General features: G+C 50.5%; 1 protein-coding gene across 2 annotated transcripts in view; it reads left to right on the top strand.

Moving 5' to 3' along the window:
* Positions 1-1,817: 1,817 nt before the first annotated feature.
* Positions 1,818-10,118, top strand: part of LOC105608645 (zinc finger protein 64) — a 30,536-nt gene continuing 22,235 nt past the window's right edge. Inside the window, exons 1-2 of one of the 2 annotated variants that reach the window (XM_027977340.3) lie at positions 1,818-2,024; positions 4,983-5,216. In XM_027977340.3, coding sequence (XP_027833141.1) covers positions 1,979-2,024; positions 4,983-5,216 — 280 coding nt within the window. In that variant the 5' untranslated portion in view covers positions 1,818-1,978. Of the gene's footprint in view, positions 2,025-4,976; positions 5,217-10,118 lie in introns of both variants that reach the window. The other variant, XM_027977339.3, reaches the window with a different exon arrangement.

Raw genomic sequence — 10,118 nt, 5'->3', positions numbered from 1 at the left:
CAGATAAGAGACAGAAAAGGTCTCCCCCACAAAGTGACCTTCCATTTGGCTAGTCTTACAAAGACCAGGGGAAGGCAATCCAGGAAGCAGGAGGAGGAAACACAGAGCTGGGCGTGTCTGAGCAGGAGCAGTGACGGGGGTCTGGCTGACCTGAGCATCTGGGAGAGAGCGGTGAGACTCGCAGTGGGACCAGTGGGAGCATTGTGGATGAGGGCTCCCGCGCCTGCCAGTCCCCCAGGCTGGAACTGCCCCAGACGCAGCGGCCTCATTCACATATTGCTTGCTCAGATAGGCCAAGGAAGCCACTATCACATCCTTGGTTCGTGTCTTCTGAGATCATATTATTCTCAAGAAATTACACTGCTGATCTGACTGTTTAGCATGGACTGCATCGCTAGCCACCAGCCAAGTTCTGTTAGAGCAGGAAGTAAATAGTCGGGATCACCCTTGTACCTCCAGGGACTAGACCGCTGCCTGGCACATGGCGAACGCTTCTAAGTAAATTGCTGCTGGAAGAATGAGCAAACCCTCAGTGGAAACCGCAGGATAATCCCATCAGTTATAGTCACCCTATTTACTGTGGGCCTACTATGTGCTGGGCACCAGGCCAAGTCACTGGGGATAGATGTATCAGCGAGGCAGAGGGGTTTTTATTATTCATTCAAGGTCGTTGAGGACTTATTGAATGTAAGGGGCAAGGGAAGACAGGTAATAAACGAATAAATCTGTGTATCTGTCTGTAGAGATTGACTAGATAGATCCATCTGCAGATAGATGGATAGACTGGTAGATACAGAGATACTCCAGATTACCAGGTTAGATTTGACCAATTCTAAGATAAAGCAGACCAGAAAGTAACAGGGGAGCCACTGGATGGAGGGTCGGCAGGATCAGAACGGGGGGCTAGCCAAGAAGGGCCTCTCCGTGGACGGCATTTGACCCGAGGGCGTTAGGCAGGGTGGCCGGTGGATACAGAGCGAACAGTGAGCACAGAAGCCTTGAGGCTGAAAAGAGCTCGGGGCTGACGCCTGAGGGGAGCAGGGAACGGCAGGTGAAGCCAGCCGAGCGCGGGGTCAGATCGGGCGCAGCAGCGCCCGCCAGTATCAGGAATTTCACCTTGCCACTTAGAATGCTGGTCCTCGGGCCTCCCCCCGAACCACCGAGTCAGAAACTCTGGGCTGGCCCCGCGGCCTCCGTCCTAACAAGCTCTTCGGGGGTGGTGATGCACAGAAGAGTTGGCGGACCCCCGGAGCCAGGGGTCTTGCCCCAGCGACAGATCCCAGTTGCCACCCAAGCACGTGAGCACGGTCCTCTTTATTTCACTACTGGGCAGGGGGCCCGCCCAGCGCTCTGCGGATACGCTCAGCCGGCATTCCCCACCCGCCAGGCCTGTGACCAACCTCCCCCCACCCACCCACGCACCCACCCACCCAACTGCTGCCTGGCTCGGGCCTCATCTGCAAACCCCTGGGACGACCCGATTGCCCGGACTCGGCGGGGACCAGATGCCCAGAGCGGCAGGTGCAAAGGCGCCAGAGCCGGGGTGGGGAGAGGGGAGGGGGTGCCAAACGCGCCGGCCCAGCCCTCCGGGGTGCGGGCAGGGCGCCGGCTGGTGCAGCCCGGGGGGTTGGGGGGGGGCGCGTCCCTCGCTGCCCGCGGCCGCCCCTCCGCTTGTGCGCCGTCCGGACCCCGGGGAGACCCCGCGGCCCGGGCGCCGGGATTGGCCGGCTCCTTCCCCCGGGAGCCGCAGCCGCGAAGCCAGGTTGGTGCGGCCGGGCCGGGCCAGCGCCCTCTAGGCAGCGGAAGTGGCGCTCGCTGTACATCCGTCCTCCCCGCCTCGCGGAGTTGGGAGAAGGAAGGCTGGGGGGGGGTGGTGGAAAAATAAAAGGAAAAGTCCCTGCACCATGTAGACCCGCGCGCCCCGCGCCCTGGCACCCCGGCCGGCCGGGGACCACCCCCTCGCCCCCAGTCTGCGGCCATGAACGCGAGCAACGAGGGCGAGAGCTTCCCGGGCTCGGTGCAAAGTAAGTGCTTTTCCGGGCGCAGTGCGCGCTCCGGGGCCCGGGCCCAAGCACGCCTGCGACGCAGCGGGCAGGCCCGGGGCCCCGAAATCGGGGTGACGGCCCCGAGCCGGCGTCTCGGGGACCGCGGCGGGCGCGCCGGGCAGGAGGCGCCGGGGTGGGCCGGGGGCGCGCGCACCCGACCCGGCGCGAGGCGGGGGCGCTCGCCAGCCTCCGACGAGCCCCCCGGGCAGGGGGTGGCCGGGGAGGGCTGGCGGCTCCGACGGTCGCCCACCCTCTCGCGGCATTCCCCGCCCCCGGCGCAGCCTCAGGTGGATTTGGGGTAACCGCGGCCACGCTGATGGGAAAGCTTCTGTCTCGGTGGCCCCGAATCCTTGAAGTCTGGGGTTCGGAGGACTGCACGAGGTCTGGCTGGCTGGGCTTGCCGGCTTCCTGCAAAGCCTTGTCCACGTTCAAGGTGGAGATCTGAATGGGGAACGGGGCCGTGGGCGTTTTCTTTGAGTTTTGAGTTTGAGGTTCGTTTTCATTATGATGACAGCCTTTTTCAAGCCCGTGGTTTCGCCTGGCTCGTTGTTTCCCTAAGTGTGGACCAGGGGCTGAGCGCGAACCAGCCACCTGGGAGCTCCAGCGCTTATTTTTTTAAAAGGGGGAAAAAAAAAAAAGCTCTCTGAGCCCCACCTACCGGGTGGTGGGGCCGGGGTTGAGGGGAGGAGGATGGTCTTGCCCTGGGCGATTCGGAGGCCCAGGAAGTTTGAGAACCCCTGGCACTTGTTAGATGTTACTGTTAACGACTCGGAAGATACTGGCTCCTAAACTTGTCTGTATGTTCCTTGCGTAACTTGTGAAAAGCGCAGATTTCCCTAAACCTCAGTCCCCGTTCACCCCACCTCCGCTGGGACTCTCTGAAGTGGGGCTCAGACGTGTCCGTGTTTAAACAACCCACCCCAGCCCTTATTCTGATGCCCAGACAGGTTTGGAGAACTTTGCAAGGAAAAAGAGGCTTCTCAGGCAGCGCCAGTGGTAAAGAACCCGCCTCCCAATGTCGGAGACGGAAGAGTCACAGGTTCGATCCCTGGCTTGGGAAGACACCCTGGAGAAGGGCGCGGTAACCCACTCCAGTGTTCTTGCCTGGAGAATCCCATGGACAGAGGAGCCTGGCAAAGATAAAGGAATTCTTTTTGTTGATGATGCAAAAAAGAAAAAAAGACCCAGTGTATTCTATTGGGTCTCAGTTCATTACAGATTTTCAGAAGGGATGTTTCAAATCCAACTAGAACACCTCAGTAATAACCCCATCAGGTGATATGCTGGGGATCCCTGTGGCGGCCTTTTACAAGCACCATCTCATTTAATTCTCGTAACCATCTTACGAAGCAGAAACTTCACCCCATCTCCTCCCGGGTATCAGTCCTGCCGTTAAGGAATCTCAGTGATGCAGTCACTACGTCTCTTGAATTCCTTGTCTTCCTGTTAGCTTGGGCGCCTCAGTAGCTACAGGAAGACAGTGAAGAGAAATGTCACGTCCTTCCATCCACTGATTTCAGTGTTTGCAAGATGCCTTATAAACCTACCTTGCTCAGTGCAGAGTATCTTTTCTTAGAAGTCAACCAAATTGTATTTCTGCACAGAGATGTCTTGTCTTGGTTGTAACAGGACATTGAACATAATGCAAATATTCTATAATTTTTTTAAAATTAGGAAGCAAAGATGCCAACTGTTTATGCACAGAGGTGGTTTAAATACTATTTAGACTCAGGGAAAATTGGGAATAATATACAAACCTTACAGTTAGAAATTATGAGGCTTAAAAAATATGGAATACTGTATTGCTATTAAATAATTATATATATATAAAGAGATTTTAGTGATAGAGCATAATGCTTATACAGCAGTACTGGGGAAAAGGTTAATAATTTACAATGCACTATGATATAAACAATCTTTAATTGAATTAATGGAAGAAAATATTTTGTAATGTTCATGGTAGCCATAGGTGGAAAGACTGTAATTTCCCTCCTTGCTTCTTCTCTTCCAAGTTTTCTGTTATAAATATGAATTTCCTTGTAATAAGGCAAAGAAAACTTTTTAAATAAAAATTCAGTTTGTCTTATTAGTTAGAGACTTAGTCATTGTATTTCTTTAGTTAACAAACATTTATATAGCAGTTTCTAATATAGTGCCAGGACTGTGGTAAGCACTTTGCAAGTGTTAAATACAGTATTAATTCTTGATATTATTACTATAGTGAAATAATGCCTCTGTCAGGAATTAGTTTTGCTTACAAGTAACAAAAGTGAACTATACTGGCCTAATTAGAAGTCTGGAATTGATTGATTCTAGGGTTGATTTAGGGGATCAGTGAAGTAAACTTTTGTAGAGATCGTACTATTTACCTCATGTTACAACATGGCTGCAGAAGCACCTGGCCTCACATCTGCATTCAAGACTGAAGGGAGAGGTGAACAGTGCCAACCATGTCATCTCCTTTTTATCATGTCTTTCCCTGGAGCTCCTCCAGCACTGTGCTGGAGGGATTCCCAAGTATGTCATGAACCAAAATTATTCAGGCTAGTGGTTCTCACGATGGGGGAGAGGGTTGGAATAGTGGGAGCCTTGGCTCTCATAATGACTGAAAAGTACAATTACGTTTTACTTGAGATAGGAGATGGTCCTTTGAAGTGCAAGGCAGCCTTCTTGAAGTGCAGGGAAGAACCTTCTTGCATGAAATACCCCTAGTGTCCCCACAGGGAATAATCAGGAGCGTTACTTGGGTGGGTATGTTGCTGCTGGGGCAGAACTGGGCTTCTGTGTGCAAGAAGAGGGGAGTGGAATAGATATTGGGCCAGCAACTAGCCACGTCTGCCACCATGCCCGTTTTTCTCACCGTGGTCTGGTTTGTGCTGTCATTTCAAACTGTCTGAAATTAACCTGTGACTCCCGCTTTGTCCCATGGAGTTCCAGGTGGCACAACCGTGCTGGTGGAGCTGACTCCCGACATCCACATCTGTGGCATCTGCAAGCAGCACTTTAACAATTTGGACGCCTTTGTGGCTCACAAGCAGAGTGGCTGCCAGCTGACCGGCACGTCTGGGGCAGCGCCCAGCACGGTCCAGTTTGTATCGGAGGAAACGGTGCCTGCCACCCAGACTCAGACTGCCACTCGAACCATCACCTCGGAGACCCAGACGATCACAGGTATGGTTGAGGGGTGGGGTAGTCACTCAGAGTCGGCCTGGTTATGTCCCAGACGCCTCTTCAGATCCTGTTAAAAATATAGACAGCAGGGCCCACCCCCTAGGATTGCTGATTCATTATTTTTAACAAGCTCCATGGGGAAGCTAGCTGCCTGGCCAGGATTGGAAACTGCTAGGTTAAAACATTAAGTGGTAGCAGTTATAAATTGTTGTCACATGCTAAACAAAACTAACAGACAAAAACCAGGTTTTTAAAACAAAACTAAAAAAAAAAAATGCTATATACTAAGAAAAAAATACTTGCAAGAAATGGTAAAAAAGGAAAAAGGAGTTATTTGGGGGTGGTGGAAATATGTGTGTGATTCCTGAATTTGCATTATTTGTGTAAAGGACAAGAAAAATGTTTAAGACATTTTTAAAATCTATAAACAAAGTATTGATGACTCCCCTTCCCTGTGCCGCCAATCAGAAAACCAGAAAAGGTCATCCTAGTTCTTGGTCACGTCCAGAAGAAACCGCAGATGGATCCAAAAGTTAAATGTGCGCAACGAAGCCGTCAAAGTTGTAGAGTAAAAACTATACACGTGCGAAAGAAAGAAAGTGAAGGTGAAGTCGCTCAGTCGTGTCCGACTCTGTGACCCCATGGACTACAGCCCACCAGGTTCCTCCGTCCATGGGATTCTCCAGGCAAGAGTACCGGAGTGGGTTGCCATTGCCTTCTCCAGGGGATCTTCCCGACCCAGGGATTGAACCCAGGTCTCCCACATTGTAGGCAGATGTTTTACCGTCTCAGCCACCAGGGAAGTCCACACATGCAGAGGGACCCAAACACTCACACACCCCTATGCTTATTCCGTTATAATCTGCCTTAAGGGACAAGACAGATAACTTTAGTAAGTCACCCATTTATGAGATGGTTGGTAAACACACTGTTTCATCCTGTGGGAAAATAGAGGATGTATTTGTTGGCGAAAGGCATTAAAATTTTTAAATCAAAAAATATATTAATACTGTGCCTTCTAAAGAAGGCAGGTTATAGGATTGCTCCCCCAAAAGAAAATGAATTGTTATGTGGTGGCAAATAAAATGACCATTTTTCCAAAATGAAAACAATGTATATAAAAAGCCCAAAGACAACTGGGAAAAGAAAATGCAGTACATGTGACTGAGGCCTAATATCCTTCCCATATTTAAAAAAAAAAAAAAAAAAAACTCCTAAAAACCAATAAAAGGACTGGATGGAAAAGTCAGCAAAGAGCAGCAGTTGCTATTCAAGAGCCAGTAAATATACAAGGATGTGCCCTTGACTCATCATCCCTCAGTAATAAAGAAATGCAAATCAAATACTGCTTTCCTTTCCTTTATGGAGATATCCATTCCTATAAGCTGGGCAATCTTATGATATCTTTCAAACTTTAATTTTTACGTGTAAAATATTTCAAATTTTAAAATGTACACATTTACCCAGTATGTGCACTTCTGGGTATTTATCCTGTAAAACTTGACAAGTGAAAATGCACAAGGGTGTTTACTGATATACTGTGAAGAAAATGGAACTTTTGTAATGTATATGTCAGGAGGAGATTAGATAAATAAATGCCACGATGGATAATGAATATAATCTAACAGTTAGATGAATAAATTCAGACAGTGGAATGTGACTTAGCTCCGAAAAGGAAGCTAGATCTGTGTACCCACATAGAGTCTCAAAGTAAATATAAACAGGCATATATATGCATACGTATTATATTCAAGGAAAGCTTCTAGAACAGGAATGAGGCAAGTAATGTTAATGAAAGATGTCAACTCTGCAGAAGGCATTAGGAGATGGTGGGGACTGTGGTGAAATAGAGAAAGTTGCTCTTTGGATTCAATCAGTTAGATATTTGTGTTTTTCTGAGAAACTGAAAAATGTAAAATTTCCCAAATTTTAAAACTTTGTTAGGAAACTTCCCTGTCAATTCAGTGGTTAAGACGGTCCTTTCACTGCAGGGAGTACAGGTTCGATCCCCAGTCAGGTAACTAAGATCCCACATGTCAGGCGACGAGGGGAAAAAAAAACTTTGTTGGTCAAACAAAATACATCTGTAAGCTTGATCGAGCTCATCTGCAACTTCTGACTTGTTTTCAGTGTTTTGCAAACAGTTAATTTGGAGCTAAGATGGGGAGAACCTCTGAAGTGAGGGTACTGACTTTTACCTTATCATTTGAACATTGATGTTGTGTCTGAATTTTTTGGCAGCGGGGAAGTTTGTGGTCATTTCCTTAATGCATCCAAAATAATGTTTCTGCTGAAATTTGTTAAGCATTGAAATATGATTGATCAACTCACAGACTTTCATCAGGTTACCTTGAGGTCTTCCCACGTTCTCCCAGGTTTCTCTTAATCTCCTCTTAGAGGAAATCACCGAGAAAATGTTCAGACTGAAACCCACCTTAGAGATGGGCCTGGTGCCACCTTCTCATCTTACAGCTGGACAAAGGGAAGCTGCGAGTGGAGATGAGAGATGGTCAGGGTCCCAGCACCGGTTCCAGACAGTCCTGGGACTTACGTCCCTTGGCCCTGGCCCTCGTGGTCTTCTCCCTGAAGATTGAGTGTCGGGTTCTCTGTTTTAAGAAACAAGCTCCCAGTCACCCCGCACCCCGGTGCAAAGCCTGGGACCCGAGGCCCCAGCGCAGGGAGGCCTCAAGACCCTTCATTTGTTGCCATTGCCTCTCTCTGGGCTCTGAGCCTTCCCTGCTGCCGTCCCCTCTGCCTTTCTCGCCTTTTCCTGGCTGACACCAGCCCACCCTCAAAAGCTAAGGTTCAGGACCATCGGCACACAGGACCTGGCTGCATCTCAGGACACACCGCTCCCCTCTGACTCACAGTAGCCGTGATGACGTCCTTTCTGTTTCCCGAGTGGGCCACTCTTCCTTGAGCCCCGGGGCGTTTGTATGTGTTGCCCCGCTGCCTGGAGCTGACTTAATGCTGGAGTGTGTGTCCGAGCTGGGCTTAGCTGCCTCGCCCCAAAGAGCCCCGCACACACCGGCATTGTTCTCTCAGATCAGGTCCCCGTAATTAAAGGATCTTTTGCAGAACAAACTTAGGGCCTGTCCCACTGCTGAACCGTAAGCGCCACGAGGTCAGGGGCTGCATTTGACCCGCAGCATCATATTCCTGGCACTGGTTCGGTGTGGGTTATTCACAGGGGCCCACGTCCATTGGTGAAGCTGACCGCACACCATACAACCACCCCTTCCTCCATCCTAGTTCTCGGCTCGGAGACCTTCCCCCGCCTCCTGGCATCTCCACGGCCCCGCCGTCGTTGACAGTAGCCGTGCCTCAGCTTTTCCAACCACCCCATACGCCCAGGCGCCCACTGCACAAGTGTTCCCCACCGCACAGAGCTGACGGGGGCACCACGCGCCGGAGACAGGCTGCTGGGCCTTTATCCCAGTCAGCAACCCTGGGCCGTGGGCATGTCGCTCACTCAGATTCCGCGTCTGTAGAAAGGGATTGTTAAAAAGGGTCCCTAATACTAGCAGGTGTGCCTCCCAGGTGCCTGAGGGGAAAAGAACCCGCCTGCCAGTGCCGGAGACGTAGGTTCAATCCCTGGGTTGGGAAGATCCCCTAAAGAAGAAAATGGCCACCCACTGCAGTATTCTTGCCTGGGAAATCCCATGGACAGAGGGGCCTGGCAGGCTATGCAAAGAGCTGGACGTGACTTCGTGAGTAAACAACAAGTACTATTAGGTTGTAGAATTAGGTGCCTAATAGGATTGGGTTATTATGAGACTCTGCAATAATCCAAATAAAGGGCCTATGACAGTCACTGGACTCAGTAAACGACCGCTTTTATTAACATGAAGGCCTTCCCTGGTGGCTCAGCTGGTAAAGACTCTGCCCGCAATGCGGGAGACCTGGGTTTGATCCCTGGGTTGGGCAGATCCCCTGGAGAAGGGAAACGCTACCCACTCCAGTATTCTGGCCTGGAGAATTCCACAGACTGTGGAACCTTGGGTTGCAAAGAGTCGGACACGATTGAGCGATTTTCACTTTATCAACATAAATGACTGGGCGACTTTCACTTTCTTAACATCAGGATGCATGCCCAAGTGAGACTGGCAGGGCGCTGAGCCTCTGCCCGACCCAGCTGCTCTCCCAGCGTGTGCCTGCAGCTCTGCTCCCAAACAAGCAGCATCTTGCTTCCCGCTCCCCAACTTTCTTTTACACTGTTTATTTTGGTTTGCTGGGTCCAGCTTCCCCAGAGTTTGGGCTTCGGTGTTGCGGCAGCGGCAGTTTGGACCAGGGTCCCTTGGGATCTCGTTAAAGCTGCTGGTGCCAGGGCTGCGCCTCTGAATCTGCCTGGCTGAGGCTCAGGTATCTGCATTGTTAGCAAGCTCCCCAGAGGATTCCAGGCCTTGACCTAGTTGGGAAGATGCTCACCACCCGACCCCCACCCTGGCAGACCCCTCTCGATACACCCAGGCCTTGTCCAGGGCTATTGGTGCCTCTTCAGCCCTTGATTAAAACAGGCCCCCCACCCCCCGCTCCTGCTCAGTCGCTTCAGTCTTTGTGACCCCATGGACTATAGCCCACCAGGCTCCTCTGTCCATGGGATTTTTCAGGCAAGAATACTGGAGTGGGTTGCCATGTTGGATATAAAGTAAAATTTATTCTCTGCCCGCTAGCTTTGAAAGCTGCCTGTCATTTGGCATTTGATTTGAGAACTTTTCTATAAAAGCAGTGAAATTAGATCTTGACGCTGGTGAAAAAAACTAGCATCCTATACGAATTTTCTAAGTTCCCCGTTTGAAGTCATGGGGCTTGGGGTCAGGCCCCTGTGTTAAAGTCTTAGCTGCAGAGGGCCTTTAAGCTGTGTGAGTGATGCAAGTTATCAGAGCTTGCGTTGTCTCCTTT

Source organism: Ovis aries, chromosome 13 (genome assembly GCF_016772045.2).
Source record: "Ovis aries strain OAR_USU_Benz2616 breed Rambouillet chromosome 13, ARS-UI_Ramb_v3.0, whole genome shotgun sequence".
Classification (NCBI taxonomy): Eukaryota; Metazoa; Chordata; class Mammalia; order Artiodactyla; family Bovidae; genus Ovis; species Ovis aries.
Note: the sequence above shows the minus strand (reverse complement) of the source record. Positions and strands in the feature narration are given on the sequence as shown.